This window comes from Zootoca vivipara, chromosome 10, assembly GCF_965207765.1.
Source record: "Zootoca vivipara chromosome 10, rZooViv2.hap1.1, whole genome shotgun sequence".
Lineage (NCBI taxonomy): Eukaryota > Metazoa > Chordata > Lepidosauria > Squamata > Lacertidae > Zootoca > Zootoca vivipara.
The window spans coordinates 19,640,934-19,660,551 of NC_142593.1; the positions used below are offsets into that span (position 1 = coordinate 19,640,934).

Here is a 19,618-nt window from a genome sequence, read left to right on the forward strand (position 1 = left end):
GGTCTAATCCAGGATTTCCCAACCTGCTGTCTTACAGTTGGACTTTGATTCCCATCACCCCTGAACATTGGCCACGCTGGAGGACACCAAGCTGGGAATCCATCGCAGTACCCCAGGATACCTTTGATATTGACCAGCCTCCTTCATCCCTCCAAGTTATGCTCCCCCCATTTTCATCAGGTTGATATCCTGGGTCTGCTGATTTACTCAACAGACCTTGTTATTTACTGCTCCCCACCCTGCACACTTCATGCAGATTTCGGCTTTATCGCTAGCAGTATGGGGGCATTCAGGAGACCATTGGGCTTGGGGGGGGGGCTTCCACCCCACCTTTGCTTGGTGCTCCAAAGATGCACTCTATCAGACCTTGAATGGTGTGACAATGAAGAACCTCCTGATCCACGCAACGCTGCCACTGTGAGTCCTCTCAGGTGAGCAGTCGGGGGGGGGGAGGATTTCAATCTGCTAACCACTAGAATAAGAGACACAGCTGAAACACTGGGGTTGGTTTTTTTTATTGAACTGTCAGTTGTGGAGCAAGTCCTGGATGTCAATCTTTTTTCTTCTCGCAGAGTCACTGTGTCCTTTGAAGCTGTGTAACAGGACAGGAGTGTGCCATCTTCCCCTGTGATGTGCATGGATGTAACTGTTTGCCATGCATTTCTTGAGGGGCACCATGACCCCCTGGGAAGAAAACAGCAGCAGCCCCACATACGAACATCTGACTTCTTGCTAGCCACCGCTTCTGCTGCATCACTTGTGGTCTTCCTGGCACTGGCGAGGGAACATCATTTCCTGTGGAAAGATGAGAAAGGCCTGGTAAGTTTAGATATAATGGGGTAGGAGCTGAAACCAGGGGTTTGTTGAAAATGCATAACTGAGAAAGGATGTCCTCACACCGAGTGCCTTTCTATTGCCTCAGTCAAACTCACTACTCTTCCATTGCCTGGGCATTCACCTAGTTGTAGGAATAGCTGAAGTACAGCATTTTGTGTTCAGAATAATAATAATCTTTATTTGCATCAGCCACTAGCCATAGAAATAAAATGAAATAAAATGTACTGAAGAAAGAGGTAAAAACTTAACTATGCAAAATACATTTTGGAGGTTTACATCAGTAATCAAACAACAGATCTTATTCTATTTTTTTAAAAAATATATTTATTAAAGATTTTCAAACATACAGAAATACAAAACACACAGAACACAAAAAATACAAAATACAAAAAACACAAAAATACAAAAACAAAAATTCTTACTTATAACCCTTATTTCTAATCTATTGACTTCCTCTTCCTCCTCCTGCTGCGCTTCTTTACATTTCATATTTAGTAAATTCTAAATCTTATATAAACTCTAAATTTACTTCAATATTACCATTTTACTATATCTATTGTATCTTATCCTTTAAACACTCAATCTATATCTTACTTCTTAATTAAAATATCCTTATCTTCTAACAATACTTATTTTCAAACCCTTATATTATCCACAACTTCCTTGTATCTCCCTCACTACCCTTAAATCAATCTATTACATGCTTATTTTTCAAATAAGTTTTAAATTTCTTCCAACAGATCTTATTCTAATTGCCCCTGCTAAAGTTTTGCAGAAGAAGAATCTTTATTTGCACCAGCCATTAGCCATAGCAATAAAATAAAATAAATGTACTGAAGATAGAGGTAAAAACTTAACAGAAAATATATTTTGGGGCTTTACATCAATAAACAAATAATAGATTTTATTCTAATTGGCCCTGCTAAAAACCTTGCAGCTTTTGCTATCATCTGATCATCTTTATCTGCTAAAAGAAAGGACACAGTAGCAACGGCTGAGCAACCCAGCATGGACAATAATAGAGGGGTAATAACTTCACTCCTCAAATCTTTACTGACTTTATACAGTGGTACCTCGACTTACGAATGGGACAAATGGCCACACACTTACGAATTCCTCGACATCCGAACGGAAACCGCGGCGGTTTCAGATAGGGTTTTTTTGACTTACGAATTTTTAGATGGGGTTGCTTCAACTTACAATTTTTTCCGTTTCCAATGCATTCCTATGGGAAATTGCGTTTCCAATGGCGCTTTTCGAATTACGAATTTTTCGACCTACGAAGGTGCCTTTGTAACGGATTAAATTCGTAAGTTGAGGCACCACTGTAGTGTCATCTCCACAGGGACATAACCATTTTTCCAGTGGAATTTTTAGCATTTTGTGTTCATCCACAGGGGTGTATCTCGCTGCCTTTCTCATTCTGTGGCAGAAGCTTAGGGAGTTGTGGTGGCGGCAGCCCTTTTTTCAGGAATCACTGCTGCTGATTGCTGCGTAAGGGAGAGATTTCTGGATTTCTGGAAGGACTTGGCAAGATACCAGCGTGTGAGGAGACAGTGCTAAATTTATAAAAGGGAATTATGGCAAAAATTCACACAGAATCATATATGGTTTGATTAATCTTGCTTGCCGGAAGAACTCAGTGACTTGAAAAAAGAAGAAAGATAATAATAGATTATGGAATAAGATCTGGACTATATTGAAAAGAATTGCAGTGACTATAAGAGGACTAGGCCTTCTGAGTCTGAAGCATGGGGAGTCGATAAATTTGTATAATTTGGCAGAGGATTTGGATTGTTTAATTGATATTTGCATAATTTGTATAATTTGAAAATGGATTAGATATTTAAATTGGAAAATCTAATTAAAATGTTTATTAAAAAAGAAGAAGTCATGCTTGGAAGCATGATGAGCCCTTCTTGCTTACCCGTATGGCTATGTTGTTCTTGCAGCGGCGCCTTTGGTGAGCTGATGTTCCAGGGGGATGTTTAATCACGGATTTCTGAGGAAGAGTTCTCAAAAGGAAGTCTTCGGGTTAGGTCAGGTTCCGGCAGTGTCTCCTTCCCCTCTGCCCTTTTCCACTGTGGATCGTCTCGTTTAGCTCCATGTGCTGGGGGGTGCTCCATTTTCTCTGACTGCATGCCAAGACTCCTATGCAGGACCACTGCGTGAGGCAAGTGTAACAGAGTCAGAAATGAGAAAACTCTGCCCTTACCCACTGACTACTTTCCCCAGTCCTTCCTTACCTTTGACGGTCCAGATCTAATGTAACTCTGGACACCAATACAGATTTTCGATTCTCATACTGTCAGGATTCTGTGCACCTTGTCAATTCGTAACGGGCGATCTTTGCCTATAAACCTGTGCCTTTTCATTTACTTAAGACATCAAGGATCAAAGGAGAAAAGGGCAGTAAAACATTGTTTTCCCACCAATCTGCTTGTCATTTAGATATAGCTTATTGTATAAATGTCATGGAAACAAGCTGTTCCCTGCTTTTTTTTAAAAAAAAATGAAACTTGCTTTGCAGTTTTCTTCCTCTTGATAAAAAGGCTAAACAAAGCAAATGTGTTTACCAGGTAAAAGCTCTTTGCGATTCCCCTCCCCTACTACTCAGTGAGTATGCATGATTCATTTCCACAACAGGATCCTTGAGCCTCCCAAATTAAATATTAGCATAGATTAAGGGCCAATATAGATGTGGCATTAAACATGTCCTTGCATTTAATGTGCTCATTAAAAAAAAATGTAAATAGCAGTCACTGGATTTGATAATTATTAGGAACGCAGCAGGTGGGGAGGGAGAGTTTAATTCTTCTTTTTTTTTCTGCGCTGCAAATGAAAATTGCTCCTCCAAAGTTAATAGCCATTGACAGGCACGTGCCCCTTCCAGGAATTTGTATAACGCCCCCTTAAAATGGTCTAATCCAGAGGCCATCAGTATGAAATCTTGCAGCAGTCGTTGAAATGAGCAGTTTAATGCAGGACAGGAATCTGAAATGCAGCAACGTCTGAGATTACGGATGCCAGAAGAGCATCAGAGATCACAGGAAAGTGGTGCTGCCATTGAGGGAGGGACTGCCAGTGCCCAGTATAAATGCAAATAGCAGCTTCACAGGTTTTCAGGACATGAGAATACACAGGGAGGCTATAGGTTCCTGTACAGGTGCTTTGAAGGATGGAAGAGAGGCCACTCACAAAAAACCCTTGCACCCTTGTTAACTATCCTTTAATATATATTTTTAAAAGAAACGAAAACAGTGGTAAAAAGTAAAGTAGACCCACAACAAAAACCCCTACACTCCACCCCTGAGAATTTCATAAACCTTTTTTCCCTCCCCTTTTATAATTTTCAAGTGCAGTTTGTTTTCTCATTGATTGATGGAAAATGGCAAAAGAAAAAAAAGAAAAAACACAGTAAAGAAATTGCCAGTTAGGTGTAGGGAAGACAGGCACAAATGACAGTGTTTAGGTAAATAGTCAAATGGGTTTGGGGAGAATGAGGAAAATGCTACATATGCCGCAGATGGATTTAGCAGAGCATGACATATGGCTGCTTAAATGATTCTTGAATGCTTTATAAAACTCTGTCCTTTAACTGCGCCAATGAAGAATGACTGAAAAGCATGCTGCTGACAGGCCCTTAAATGTTAAGGTGCTGAGAGAACATGGCAGCCCAAATTTTGGATGTTTCAATATTCCCTGGCTTCACCTTAGACATCCTGTGCAGAAGTACTGAGTGTGGCTATCAGGTGCCGGTCATTCATGAACGCTCGCCATTTCCAGAAGCTCAACCTAAAGCATAGCTATTCAAAGAGGTTGTTTTAAGTCCAACCAATGCAAATGTGCTGGCATTTAAAAATCTGAAAGCTTGGGGGGGGGCGAGATAGTGACAATTCTCCAACACAACAACGCAGATTCTGTACCATAAAAACCTGAATTCTGAGACGTTAAGGAATTATGCTAACTAAGCACGTTTATTTAATTGTACGTCCTCTGTAGCTTGCAGCATTTCATCAAGCTTTGCCAAGACATTTAAAGCCTATTTGTTTACCATTATGTGGAAGAATTTTGCTTTTTAGAAATGAGAATTCTACATTTCTCAGGATACTAATTCTGAGCTAGATAGTAATCCACATGCTTACATGGTGTAATCACAGAATGCACCTGTCGTTCAGAATTAACACAGCATCCACATTTGGTGAATTCATTTACTTTCATACAGTAGATGGGTTACTTTTTCCACAATGGACAATCATCACTTCCTGTCATGACTACTAGCCATTGGCAGACACACACCCCTTCCAGGAAGTTGCAGAACTCCCCTTTAAACCACCTAAGCTAGTGACCATTACGACATCTTGCAGCACCCACTCAAATGAGCAGCTTAATGCAGGTCAGGTATCTGAAGTGCAGAAACACCTGAGATTTCTGATGTCAAAGAAGCATCAGTGACCACAGGAAATTGATGCAGCCAAGAGCTTATTTCTGGAGAAAGAGGAAAGTTTTTCAAGTAATGAGTGGAAAGAGAAAAGTCTCCCAATTAATTGTTGGGACAAAATGTTACCTGTCGTCGTCCAGTTTAAGCGATGCTATACAAGCAGTAGAAGTAAAAGTGTAATATACTTACATGTTTCCAGATCCTGTTGGAGTAAAGGGAATAAAGGTTAGTCCAGAAATCAAGACATGTGCAAGTTTCCATCAGCAAATGTAATTCAGTTTAGGTTCACATTGCAAGGAGGAGTAAGGACTGACTTTGGGTTTGGCCACATTTCCGCTATTCCTGCCACTTCCCCTTGCTGTTTACCACTGAATCACAACAAATGTCAATTGGTTTTTTTCTGCAGATTGTCATTTGTTCCAACTCAGGATAAACAGTGGGTTTTCCTGGGGAAAGTGGTGGAACGAATGAAAAACCAATCGGACTCATGGTTTCAAGGCACAGGACAAGCAGTATGGGCAAGCCCTTATTACAGCACATTATAAAAAATATTAACAGATTTGGTGTTTTAATTATGATGGATGATAAGAGGGAAAGATCCAATCTGGAAGCTTTAGGTTACAAAGCCTCGCAGTAATTTGGAGCACTGGATCAAATCTAGAATGTGCCCTGGAACCAGCTTCTATTTGAGCATCACCCAACATTTGCATGGAAATTGTCACCTGGATCCTGTTAATACCCATAGATGTTCAGAAGTAAACATTTGTATTTAACTCTGGATGGGCATGCGTTAGTGCGCACTCTTACTGAATCCTGTTTAACAATTGAAAACCTGCCCATCAACTGCTTGGGAAAGGGATAATCAGGCTGAATCTGGTCATAGAAATATAGAATCATAGAACTGTAGAGTTGGAAGGGATCTCAAGGGTCATCTAATCCAATCCCCTGCAGTGCAGGAATCTCAACTAAAGCATCCATGACAGATGGCCACTCAACTTCTGCATGAAAAGTGAAGGAGAGTCCACAACCTTCCGAGGGAGTCTGTTCCACTGTCAAACAGCTCTTATTGTCAGAAGGTTCTTCCCGATGTCTAGTTGGAATCTTCTTTCTTGTAACTTCAATCCATTGGTTTGAGTCATACCCTCCTGTTGCTTCTTCCACCTTTTGTGAAATGAAATTGTCAGCGAGGCAATTGAGGAATTTGTTGAACTTTACATTCTTGGCAGAGTTTGAGTTCCAACAGATAGCAGAATAGTTGAAGTCTCCCATGGCTACTACATCTCTCCTTATTGAATGCTTGGTAATCTGCTCTAGGAAGTCATCAACCGAGCCTTTAAGTTTGGCTTGGAGATCTATAGCAGACACTCCCAGTAAGGTTACTGCTGTTTCGCTCTCCTACAATTTTTACCAATCTACTCTGAAACTACCTTCCATTCTCCAAGTTTTGGATCTCTTCACAAGTGTACATATCCTTTACATATGATGCTACTCTTCCTCCCTTACTGTTTGATCTATTTGTTTTGAGCAGGTTGTAGCCCTCAATTTCTACATTCCAATTGAGTCACATTCCATTGGCTTTCAGTAATGGTCTGATTTGTTTCTGACCCCAAACACACAATGCATGCACATGTAAATGGCAACCCACTAACTGCAGTGCAATAGTGCTAGAAATACTTACTTCACTCATTGATGTAGATTTATACTTCACTTTGTGATCCACTCTGTGCTTAGGTGGCATGAATTTACAGATGAAAATGAGACTTGGAGTATTTTCTCAAACAGACCTCAAAAGATGATTGCATGATGCTTTGACTAGGGCTGGAGTGAGTGTTCCAAGCAGCAGTACCCAGTGACGGTGACTACTTTTGCCCAAGTTAGTGACCAGAATAGATGTGGGCACAGCTCACCTGAAGCATGGCCCTCATTTCAATTCTGTCCACTAATATCCTGCCCACTTCTGCATGCTATCACCTCTCCCTCCTCTAATGTAAATAATGCCTCACCTTGGGGAAGAGGGAATGGTTAGCATCCTTTACAAGACATGCAGTAAGATAACCTGTGGTTTTTATCTGTGTAGAGTAGCTGTTTTTGCTACCTCAACATAGGGCTTCTCTGTACAAGGAAAAGACCTTAGCTATATAGAAGAGACCTCCAAAAAGAGGTAAATAAAATTCAGTTTAATAAAATACCCCAAAATTACTGAAAAGGGAATTCAGTTTCTCATCTGGAAATGCATGTACCACAGCCAGAAAGTACTTTTTATAAATGATTATTTTTTATTAATTGTGTTCCCCCCTCCCTTGCTGCATTTTATGTTCTGCATTTGATAAGCTGTTTGCATGTGTATGCTTGGCCAAATGCTCAGGTGGGGAAAATGGCCAAATGCAATAAATTGTTTTACTGCACTTGGGTCTTTCTAGAGCTGCACAGATGGACACATGGTGATTTGCTCCAGGTCAATCCAGTAATTCATTATTTGCATTCCTTTTTATCAAGAAAAATGTCCTAAGAGAGACATGCTATTGTCTATGCACGTTCAGGTACATCCATTTTTAGGATTTGCTTGTAATGCTATAGGCTAGTCCCAAATATGGTTGTAACTGGGGCCAGACAAAACTAGAAACACTTGCTTGGGAGTGGGAGGCGGGGATTTGTCTTTCATTACATCATTACATGCCTAAAGACAGCAGGCATTTCTAAGAAATAGAGGTGTTCAAATTCATCACCCTGTTTACCTGAATAGAACACTGTGAACAGATTCGGATAACTTTTGCTAAATGGGAAGATTTACAGAGGATCCCACTGACACACAAGAGACACACAAGATTTTGAGATGCCAATACATTTTGGTCAATGGAGACATGAACACACACACATACATACATACACACACACACACACACGCCAACCCCACCTGCTTTCATTTAAACACATTTGAAGACTTCTTAAATGGTTTGGAGTAGTATATGAACAGCCCTTTCCCCAGTTTTTAGTAAACAACTATTTGTCATATATAATCTAGAAGAGCATATAGCATGCAATCCTATGGGATTTGGGAATGGGGGAGGGCATTGGACAGTTGCTCTCACAGACGTTCTTCAAAGCCATTGCTTTAACAAGTGACTTGGCCAGTTCTTCAGCTGGCATAATGAAAAATGGACATGCAGATTTGGTATAAGTGTTCTAGGGGGTGTGCAAACAGTCTGGAATCCTGCACCAATCACAGACATGTGACCCTGCTTTGTCAATTAGATTAACCGGCATGTAAACTAGCACAGGATTACAGTCAAGGAAAATTAAACTTCAATACAATTTGTTAAATTAACATGTCATACACTTTCCCCCCTCTTTTTGCTGCATAGATAGCATGTGAAATTAGAGCTTATTGGATTGACAATACAAAATGAGCTCTGTTTTCTAACAACTGAAGCATTTTCAGCATTGGGATAAAAAAAAGTATTAAGAATTAGGAATGTTAACATCAAAGTGATCAAGCAACTATGTGCAGAAATTAACCCTTTTATTATATTGTATATTGTAGTAGTAAAGTTTGTTGGAAGTGCATGAATAAAAAGTTAGTGAAATTACAGGAGGAACAATCTATATAGCAATAATAGGTGCATTCACTGTGCATCTGAAAGGAAAAAAGAGAGAGAGAGTTTTCACTCATTTTGGCCTAAAACTTTGTGTTCAGGTTTCCAGAATTCTGACATCAGAACCCAGATAACACTGATTAGAACCATAAGGCTTTACAATAAAAGCTAAAATATTGACCATATGATGGCAAAAAGTCTTTATTTTGTGGTTATATTATTCTCTTCTAGCTACTCTCTGATGAAGTGGGTGGTGCTGTGGAGGACGACCTCCTTCTCCGAGACAAGGACCTCGATCGTTCTGCACTGTAGGTAACATGCTTATCATAGTTTTGTATCTGAGCTTCAAGGAAATCCCTTTGTTGTTGGCTGATTGTTTGGCTAATCAGTCCAGGGAGAGCTTGAATGCTACCAATTAATGTTTCCAATTTTGTTTCCAGAGTAACAATCCTCTTCTCAAAGTCTTCACTTCTTTCGTTTAAGTCAGAAATCATATCATACATGATGTTTTGAGTCTGAAAGAAAAAGGGAAAGGTAGACGCATTTGAGCAAGCAAGGTTGTTCTGCAGCATTTCAAACACTCATTGCTTACATACTGTGACTTCATAAGCCAGCAGCTTTACAAACAACTAGCACAAACCAGCTTCAGAATGTATTTTATTCCAAGCTTTATTGCACAGGTGCAATTCAGCTGAAGCTTGTGATTCCTTAGTGGCGCACTTTTGAGATTTCAAGCAAACAATGATGTGGGTTGGAAAACTCTTTAGAAATCCGGAGACGCAGAAATGTGTCTGAGTTCAACAAATACTCTTTGTAGCAGAAGCTGAAAAGCTTCTCTATCTGCAAATGGGTTCTGTTAGACTGGCTATGCTTTCAATTCCCCTCAACATTTACAGTAAAGAGAGTTTCATCTTTCTAAGGAGCACTGCACACATTATGTAGTGGCAAATGTGCTTCGCGCACTGTGTGTAAATCTAGTGTCGAGCTGAGGCATATCCCAGGTCCCTGAGTCACTTAAATCAGGAGTTATGCGGCTGAAAATGTACATAGCCTTTCTGGTGCATAGGCAGAACATTTTAGTTGCAAACCACACAACTTTAATGTGTAAAGTGGCCCTGAGACTCCACTTCATTTTGGCAATTTGGATGGGAACAAGGAAGCCAGCATTCAAAAGCCACTTATAAAATCTAGTCCCATTTATTTGTACATTCTGGTCTGTTCTGCTCAAAGAGCATCTCCTGCCCCAAGGCCGTGAGAGTAGTTTCCCACAACTAGTCTGAGCTTTTGCTTTCCTCAAAGAAGCTAAACCATTTGTGAATGTTGACTTGTCTCCTATGATAACAGAAGGAAGTTCACTGGAATAGGCTTATAGAGCTCGAATTGGCTTTTTACCTTAAAGCTTAGCGAAACGATGAATGCCAGTATACAAAAGCAAAAGGCCAGTACAGTATACAAAAGCAAAAGCTGATGTCCGATGTTGTTGCACTTACACTGACCTTTGCCAAGTCCACCAAAGTGTTTGCCTGATCGTTCAATTTCCTCTGTTCCATTTTAACACTTCTTAATCTAAAAGATTGAAAATCCAAGTCAGATAACAGATTTTTTTTTGCCAGCTCCTCAAACTTGAATACAGCATGCATCTAAACAGATAACTGCATGGACAATGTCTTGAATACTTTGTGTACAGTCATAACTGGTTATGTGTCTGGTACAATGAAAAAAGCATGCTTCCTTAACACCGCAAAAAAGAAAGAAGAGAGCAAGAAAATGTGATGTCCCCGAGACTACTAATTGCCATGGTTAACGCTGAATTCAAAGTGGGAGGTAAGGATTTATTCATAGTGTATGAAAGAAAGCCAAAACATTCCTTAAAGCTCCAGTATCCTGGCAAGTAGGCATAGGAAGTAATGAACGACAATTCAATCTCCTTATTATTGCCTAAGTAATCATTCGGCCTCTTCCATATGCCTACATGATTAGATACAGGTATAAGCCCTCTTCAGTCTGAAATGGATTTGGTTAGGAGGTGTTTGAACCTGATGAAAATACAGTGATAAGTGAGTTCCTTGTTAATTTTTAAAAGCTTTTATCTGACCAGCAGCTAAATAAAGAGCACCATTGTTAATATATTAGTTTCACAGATCTCAGTGTCGCTGACTTGGAAATACTTTTGTTTTTAATGTGCATAGCAATTTTCCTAGTAGGTTTGGTTGGCCAGTTTATCTGTCCGTGATTAAACTAGAACACTATGAAGTATTGTATCTGCATAGAAGAGTCTCATGGGTATAGTTTTTCCCTTGATGCCCAAGTAATTCCATTCATGTTAATTAGCTGAGCACCGTCAGAAAGAGAAAAACAAGATGTATTATTCTGAACTGTAGTATGAAAATGTGTGTTTGTTTATATGACCAGTGAGTTTGACAAAGACTATTAATCTCCCCCCCCCTCCAAATATATGAGAACAGAAAGGTTTTTAATCTGTAGTACTATCCATGGGGGGGGGGAATGTCTCAATGCAAATTGTGAATTGGCTGTATTGATATAAGAGGCTTCCTTCCTCTTCTTCTTTTCGAAGGGTTATATGCTTCAAGGAATAAAACAGTCCAATGCATAATTCTCTATTTATACCAAAGGACACACCCACACCAAGAGCTCCACAATAGCTTTCCCATTCATTTCAAGGGAGGAGGCCGCTCTACATGCTTTTTCTTTTGTACAGGTGAATCTGTTTTGCTGAGCTAAATGTAGAGGCATTACAGGCAGGGGTTGCTCTCTGTGTATTTTGGACATGTACCCCTCCCTCCGCCCAGGATGTAGGCTTTTAAAGGCAGTCTATTATCATCAAGTTACAAAGGCAATGAAGGCCTTATGTGCCTAAGCCAGCAGGGCGTTGTGTGGCCAACACCTGATAAGTGTGTGAGAATGTTTTTCAGTCCACAACGTGCCCATGATCTCATTCAAGAAATGAAGCTACCCTGAACTTAGTCATTAATCTCATGTGGTTCCTCTTTCCAGGTCATTGTCCTAAACCTCATTAATAATTGGAATCCGTTTATTTATTTAATTTTATTGAGTTTGTCCTGTATCAGCGCCATCGCACACATTGTTTTATTCACCATTGATAACTCGTGGATTTATTCTCTTAGTTTATTTTAAAAGAAGCTAAAGCTGGCTTCTTCACAACCCCAGCATCCATTTGTTTCAGGATTCCCTCTTAAAGCCCACCCCCTTCAGCACTGTGCATTCAATTTGATGGGGTGAATGAGAATGAATGGGCTTACAGCTGCAGTCACACAAATTCAGCATTGTTGTGGGAGGTATGAGGGGCACTCAAGCTCACATTTTCAAGAGGAGGAATAATGTATGTCCAGAAACACATAAAATTATTAAGTGACACTGTGACCCAGTTCTTTTAGCCAAACCATGACTAGGTGTAAATGAGCTGTCCTGTTGCTGTTCCATTATCCAGAGCTACTGTAAGCCATGGTTTGGCTAAGCATTATGCCAGAAATCTGGGCTCATGGTTTTGCTCAATCACACAAACTATGATTTGTAGCCAAGGTTTATATTTGACTTATCATTAGTGCTGGATTTAGGACAGTGAGGGCAGTTCCCCTGCACAAGTCGCCAAGCCATGGGGGTGAATAATAATAATAATAATAATAATAATAATAATAATAATAATTCCTATATTTATACAGGTATCTACTGAGAAGATTGATTTAAAAAAGGAACTGTACCAAAAGGAATTATTGTGAAAATAAGAAAAAAAATGGGGGAGGGGGTGCCAAATCTTGTCCTTGCTCGGGGCACCATGTTACCAAAGTTTGCCCCTGCATTCCTAGTTTGTCTTGAAAGCAAACCTTGAGCCTAGCTTTGGATGTACTGCTAAGCCAATCAATGGCATAATGTTTGCTAGCATGGCAGCAGCAAGATAAGGCAGGCACCCCCAAACTTCGGCCCTCCAGATGTTTTGGACTCCAATTCCCATCTTCCCCGACCACTGGTCCTGTTAGCTAGGGATCATGGGAGTTGTAGGCCAAAACATCTGGAGGGCCGCAGTTTGGGGATGCCTGCTCTAAGGACACACATGTTCACTCATTCATGCTTAGCCATGTCTTGGCTTACTGTTATGTGTAAACAGGGTCTATAAGGGACAACACTGAAAGAAAGCAAACAAGAGTGTTGGTCTGTATACATTAGACGTGTAGATTTGTCTGTATAAACTTTTGAAAGTATATTTTAAGTCATCAGTTATCTTTGGAAGAGGGAAAGCCAATTAGCGACATTTTAGGTTGAGCTTTCTATCCTCCTTTCCCTCCCTATATGAACATTTGGAGAAATATGATAAATAAATGGTATAATTTTTATACTGATTATTTACCTCACTTGCAAATGTATGTTGATAAAGAGAGATTTGCATCTTCAAGGTGTGTATATCAGCCTTGGTTGTGACTTAGGAGGAGCAAACCTTTTTATAAACTGATCATTTCTTAGCTGCGACAGTCAGATTAAAAATGATACTAGCCAGATCTTTCTCTGAAAATTAAGAAATATTGATACTCTGATTCCTTCCTTCTGAACTTCACTTATCACAGAAGAAATTCATGACTTTGGATTGCAGTTCCACAGTAGCAACCAGACTATTGAAATTCACAAATAAAGTATCCATTTGTTGCATGCAGACAGTGGTAAATTCTGCAAATTTGAAAGGAACAGCTCACACAACTTACTTCCGAGCTCTATTTTCATTGTTGAAATAAAAAGACAAAACAAAAGAAAAGAAACTGTAAAATTGACTAAAACAAATTAACACAAGGGATGGTCTTCATGTGAGCGCAATGTGCTCTGTTATGGAGCTTGTAGTTCATACATTTTCTCCGTAGCACTCTCTGGGTCAGCAATTAACAACTCAAATGCAGGACAGTGTTATACTCTCAGTTTCTATACCACATTTCACCATGTTCTGAAAATAAGCAGAGTTGTGGTACAAGCAGACTTAAGCTGCCTTCACACATCACATTAAACCATGCTTAATTTTTAACTATGGCTTAATGTGAACAAGCAGCATGCTGGTGAAAGTCCTTGCTTAACTCCTCCCCTGCTCTTGGGTGCGCTATATTCCGGGGAATAAAAAGCCGAACCTTGGCTAATCATATTATCCAAACCTGGGCTTGTGTTTTTTTTCTCCCAAACAAACCACCAGCAGTAAGCCAAGAACAAACTTTGGCTACCACTTGTGGTTTGTTTAGAGCCGCATACCTTGACCTGACACATGTTCTGAATTCAGACACATGTGCTGAGTCAAGGTTTGTGGCTTGTTGCTCCTGGCACAGTGGGGCCAAGAGTGGGGGAGAAGTGACGCATGGACCTTTGAGCACTGTGCACTAGAATGCTGCTTGTTTACGTTAAACATTTAACTTCACATTTCTTCCTGGCCGGAGCGATATCAGTGGCAACTAAACACTTCAGCCCCCTTCCCACATGCCATCCATACATGGGAAGAATTGATAGCTGAAATATTACCAGGATTCTCAAAAGTTAAGAGACCTAGTATTTGCACATTTTATTTCTATCTTCCCTCTCAACATCAAGCGTTGAGTAGGCTAGATTTAACCTTTAAATAGGGTAAATAAGGGGAGTTAAAGGAAAACGTATGAATATGTGAATGAAGACTATCACCATGAATCAAAAAGGAGAACGACACAGTTCAGCTAGAAATAGAAAATCAAACTTATCATTCTGAATGTTAACATCCAACAGGATATGACTGGTTCCAGTGTAGGGCCATTCCCCTATTTTGCTAGAATTCAATTTAACCCCCTTTGTTTGACCTGGGAGGTCAAATGATGCAGGACAAATTAAAATTCAGAAGTAAAACAGAAACCTGGCTCTGCATAACAAGGAAAGGTGGCCACTATGGGAATGACTTCATTTAGTTTCTTACTCAATAGGAGGTGATGAACAAATATTTGCAGTTCTTTTTGAGACTAAAGGGATGCATCACTTCCTTTGAGAATAAAGCTCTACCACATCAGTAGGCAAATTCACACATAATTTTGAAAGTCTGAATACTTCTAGCAAGGGACACATAGAAAGTAAGGTCAGAAGACAAAGCTAAATCACATATTAAATTAAAATGAAGACAAGCACCTGGCAGATAATAGCTACCTTGCCCCATGCTTATTAGAAGCCATATTGATGTGAAAAAAGGAATATTCCATGAAGACTGATCTGATGCCAGCTCACAGTAGGGCAGGGTGGGAAACCTGTGGCATTCTAGGAACTTTTGGATTCTAATTCTCATCAGCCACAGTGAGCATGGCCAATGGTCAAAGGGTATGGGAGTTGTAGTCCATAGGCTCCCTATCCATGTTGCAGGGGTTGCAGTCTAATCCTGAACATGTACACTCAGAAGTAAGAATCCCACTAAATCACAATATTGTAATACCTGGTTTCAGCTCATTTTGTAATTCACTATCTCAGGAACCCACCCTATGAACAGTACACTGCCTTTTTTCTCTTTTTTTTTTTAGAAAAAGCGTTTCCCACAGGTGTTTTTCTAACATGTGCTTTTCTATAGACAGCAGCATTTAACCTCACATCTTTGCTAAACTGAACTAATACTCATTGTGTATATTTTATTTTACAACTTAAGCACACTGTGTAACCATTAATGAGTTAACCCTTTTCAGATCCCTCCTCTGAAGCAGAAATAACATTACTGCCATTTAATGCGTTCAAATCAACAGCGAAAGAAGAGAAGCACTGTTAAGTTATGAAACTTATTTCCTCCTCACTTTTGGTGTAATGGGTGACTACAGACTCTATGAAATGAAATTCATGACTCTTGGGCTCTGTACACAGACCTCTGTGCAGGGAACAACCAGAGATCCCACGTCTTGTGTTAACGTCAGGTATGGAAAAGAAGAAAGTAGGAAGAAAAACGAATTGCTCACAAATGAGCCTTGTTTGGACATGACACTAAACCATGGTTGAATGAGCTGCAGTGAACTTTGGGACTGTTATCCCTCTTTCTCTTTCACTTCTAGCTCTTTGTAATGTTGGAATTCAGATGAGACAAACTGTTAATCTAACCATGGTTTGTTGAAACAAGCCTACTTCAAACCACAGTTCACAAAGTTCACTTGTTTTAACTAACCATGGTTAAGATTAACCTAAGTTTGGGGTTAATATAAAATGAAAGCAGAGATTTTTTAATATACTCCCTGCATCTGTGCTGGAGTGGAGAGCACATAAGTCAGATGCTTGCTACGGTTCACAATGCTAAGCCATATTTATTTTGCAACTTCTTGGAACTGGCACTGAAGTCTTTTTCTTGTTATTATAGTATTGGGTCAGTCAAGATGATCTAACTTTACTGATTCCCCACTGTAGAATGATTAAAAGCAATATACATCATGTGTATTTCAACTCAGATTCTGAGGTTCTGATCTACACTTCTGAGAAAGGACCTCTTTCACAGAAGTGGACTTCTGCTCCCATTTTCATTACCCTGTATCTCTACTGCTAGTTCACCAAGCTCCATACTCTTACCTTTGGCCATTTCCTCCTCCCAACAACTCTCTATGTGCTGCAGAGGAAGGGCGTGAAGAGGAGAAACTTGCAGCAATTAACATCTGCCACTAGCTTTATGTAGCCCAAATTGTGGCAAGCTCTTCCTACTCTGGCATAACAGTGACTGAGCACTTTCCAAAGTCAGGTATGAATGAGGAATCAGAGATGCTTCCATTATATCTGCAAGGAGCCTGTGGTTTCCAAAGATTAGCTCGTTTCAGGAACTAATTCCCCCACATACCCTAAATGAATAGACCATAAGGTGGCTAATTTCTGGGATGCGAAAATGTAGACAACTATTCCACCATTATTTTTTTCACCAATATTTGCTGCAGCAATAACATTACCTAAAACTGACACAGTAGTAGAACCTACTGGTTGCAATAATTTAAAAAATGGTAAAACAAATTCTATTAAACTTATATATCACATAATAAAATAAGTGGCTATTGACTGATGGTGACTATAGTAAAAGATTCTTTTGTCAGCTGTTAGCACCTGCCAGAAAAATCACAAGAGGATGTTATTGATATTCAAATCTATTTTGCAATACGTACTAGATTCATTCTTATTCCAAAATATCATGTGTAGGAAGCTTTAGCAAAGAAAATCTGTATTCAAGTAAGGGTGGTTGGATCACACATGAAGAGTCAGGGATGTGAAAAACTTGTTCATTGATTTCCACAATGTCTTTGCTTTGTCTTCCCCTGGCCTTTGAAATCCACAGAAACTTCATGAAGGGTCTCAGATATCTTTCCTTCTAAAAACTGTATGCATAATCTGTATGTGAATTAGATTGTACATCTCATTTCACATCCATCTTGAATGCTATTGTTTCCCATCCATAAGATGCAGATTCAGAGACACTGAGCTACATACAATGTTTTCCTCCCACACCCTTGAGATAAAGTGAACAGAATCAGACAGAAGGTGGATTTGGGATAGCTGCTTGTATCAGCAGAACAGCAACATCCACACTAGAAACTGAACCTGCCAGATTACCACAACATCCTGGATAAGGGAAATATAGACAAGCCAAAATGGTACTTACTGGTGAATAGCTTGCAAGAATTTGCGCTGATGTTTCCTTACTTTCGCATGGTCTATCTTTTTCACCAGCTTTGTATTTTTATAAATTAACCATGTTTCCCTGAGTACATTGGCAGCTGCATTTTTCACCTGTTTTAAAAGAAGAAAACACCAGGCTAACTGAAACAGCATCACACGTCCCTTTGAGTCTTCCCTAGCACATGTTATCTATCATAAATATTTACAGGAACGTCTCCTTCTGAGACCAGGTGCTGTAGAGAGCTAATGTAATAGGAGCACAACTGTCTAAATTCTGTGCCTCTGCTTGGCACTTCCATTAGCGACTACCCCACCCAGCATCTTGGGAATTCTGCTTTATGATGCAGTAGGTCTGATTAACAAGCTGACTCCCCTTCCCTTCCCCACTGCCCATGCAGGAATTTCCCTTCTCTCCTGTGTTGTCATGGAACATCTTTTTCATAGACAAGATCTTTTTCATACTTGACATTTTGGTTCATGGCTTTATACAGCAGGGTTGCCAAAAGTTGTTAAGCTTTTTTGCTAAATCTAAAAAAAAAAGGTGAAGTTTTTGAGCTACCTTTAAGGAAATTCGCAAAAATCTTGCCATATGGACAGATTTCCCCAGATGTATATAATAATATTTTATTTTTTAAAAAAGCATGTGGCTAAGATATAACCCTGCCAAATAGACAAGCATTGCTTCTCACAAGCTTCTTTATAAGATAGATAATTTTATCTGATCAGCACTCCGAGAGTACATTTCCACCAGAACATCAGGAATTGTTAGACACTGAATGCCAGTCATGTTTTGCTTTGTTTTAAGTAGATGAGAAGTTGTGTTGAAGGACCAAACTGGCTACCAGTTTGTCATTACAATCATATCTCACTTTTGTTCCATAATGGAATCAAGGCAGAAAACATAACGTTTCCTTGGAAGTTTCACTTCTAGGCACTGATCAGTCCCATACCTACTTAGATTTCCTAAGATTGGTTTATCATGTGCCTTGAGCTCATGTTCCAGGACCTATTCCACATGTTTGCTTCTGTTTTGCTATTCCTTAAGAGAGACTTCACATCTACCAACAGTGGATGAAACACTCAAAGCTGACATGAAACTTGAAGATTCAATAATTCAGCAGCATCTTTCAAGATCTATCCCTAGAACTATCTGTGATCCTAGCGAAAAACGAAGCAAAACATTTGCTTTTTATTGCACATGCAAAAACAAACAAAAAGCACATCATGACTTACTCTTTTAGTTAGCTGGGTATCCATCATGAAATTATGCACATGTTTTTCAGCTTTGGTAAGTTCTAATTTCCTTGCTACCACAGCTACCACCAGTGCAGTGCAACCGGCACCCTGGAAATAGCAATAAAACAAAATCCAAAGAGTTGCAATACCTTATTCAATAATGGTCACACTATTGACGAAACAGGAAAAGAAAACAGTATGGTTACACAAAAGAAGTACATTTGTTTAGTGCAAAATGATATAATTTGATTTTATCAGTGTCTCTGTAGTTGGGAAGAAATTCAGTGTCGTGTTAAGGCGATCATTCAGTCAATGCGATTTCAGTTTCCCAGATGGAATTATCCCCTCTCTCCTCCTTCCAGACAAGACTCATCAGGTGAATCCCACTCACAGTAATATTACACTTTAAGTGTTACTTTAATGGCACGCCCAACCTCTTCCAGATCATCTGCAATACTTCTCCCTCCTTCCCCCCACAATGGCCTGATTTGCATATTACATTAAGTGAAACCTTGGTTAAGCGTGAATGCACAGACTCCCAGAGAGGAGCTTGCAGCTACTTCGCTCTTCCCCATCTCTTTTTGCTGCCATGCTATGCCTTAGTATGTCATCCCAACCTGTCTGGTTAACTTCTATCCAGACTAGCCATGAGTTGTAACTAAGAACAAACCATGGTTTGTTGGAGCCTGTAATATGTTCACGCTTTTGCACTAAGCCAAGGTTTGATGTGCAAACCAGGCCACTTGGTCTCACAGGAAGAGAATCTTCTTGCTCCAGTGATTCTGCACATCATTTGTGTCTCTGTTGTTTTCTCCCCCTGCCACAATGAGAAGTAACAAAGGAGGAAAAAGCTGAAGGTACTGGC

At 39.7% G+C, this 19,618-nt stretch overlaps 1 protein-coding gene across 2 annotated transcripts in view; it reads right to left on the bottom strand.

The window, feature by feature from the left end:
* Nucleotides 1–8,781: 8,781 nt before the first annotated feature.
* Nucleotides 8,782–19,618, bottom strand: part of KCNN2 (potassium calcium-activated channel subfamily N member 2) — a 94,369-nt gene continuing 83,532 nt past the window's right edge. The window contains exons 5-8 of one of the 2 annotated variants that reach the window (XM_035100160.3): nucleotides 18,751–18,861; nucleotides 17,501–17,628; nucleotides 10,368–10,437; nucleotides 8,782–9,386 (exon numbers count right to left, since the gene is read on the bottom strand). In XM_035100160.3, coding sequence (XP_034956051.3) covers nucleotides 9,099–9,386; nucleotides 10,368–10,437; nucleotides 17,501–17,628; nucleotides 18,751–18,861 — 597 coding nt within the window. In that variant the 3' untranslated portion in view covers nucleotides 8,782–9,098. Of the gene's footprint in view, nucleotides 9,387–10,361; nucleotides 10,438–17,500; nucleotides 17,629–18,750; nucleotides 18,862–19,618 lie in introns of both variants that reach the window. The other variant, XM_088652694.1, reaches the window with a different exon arrangement.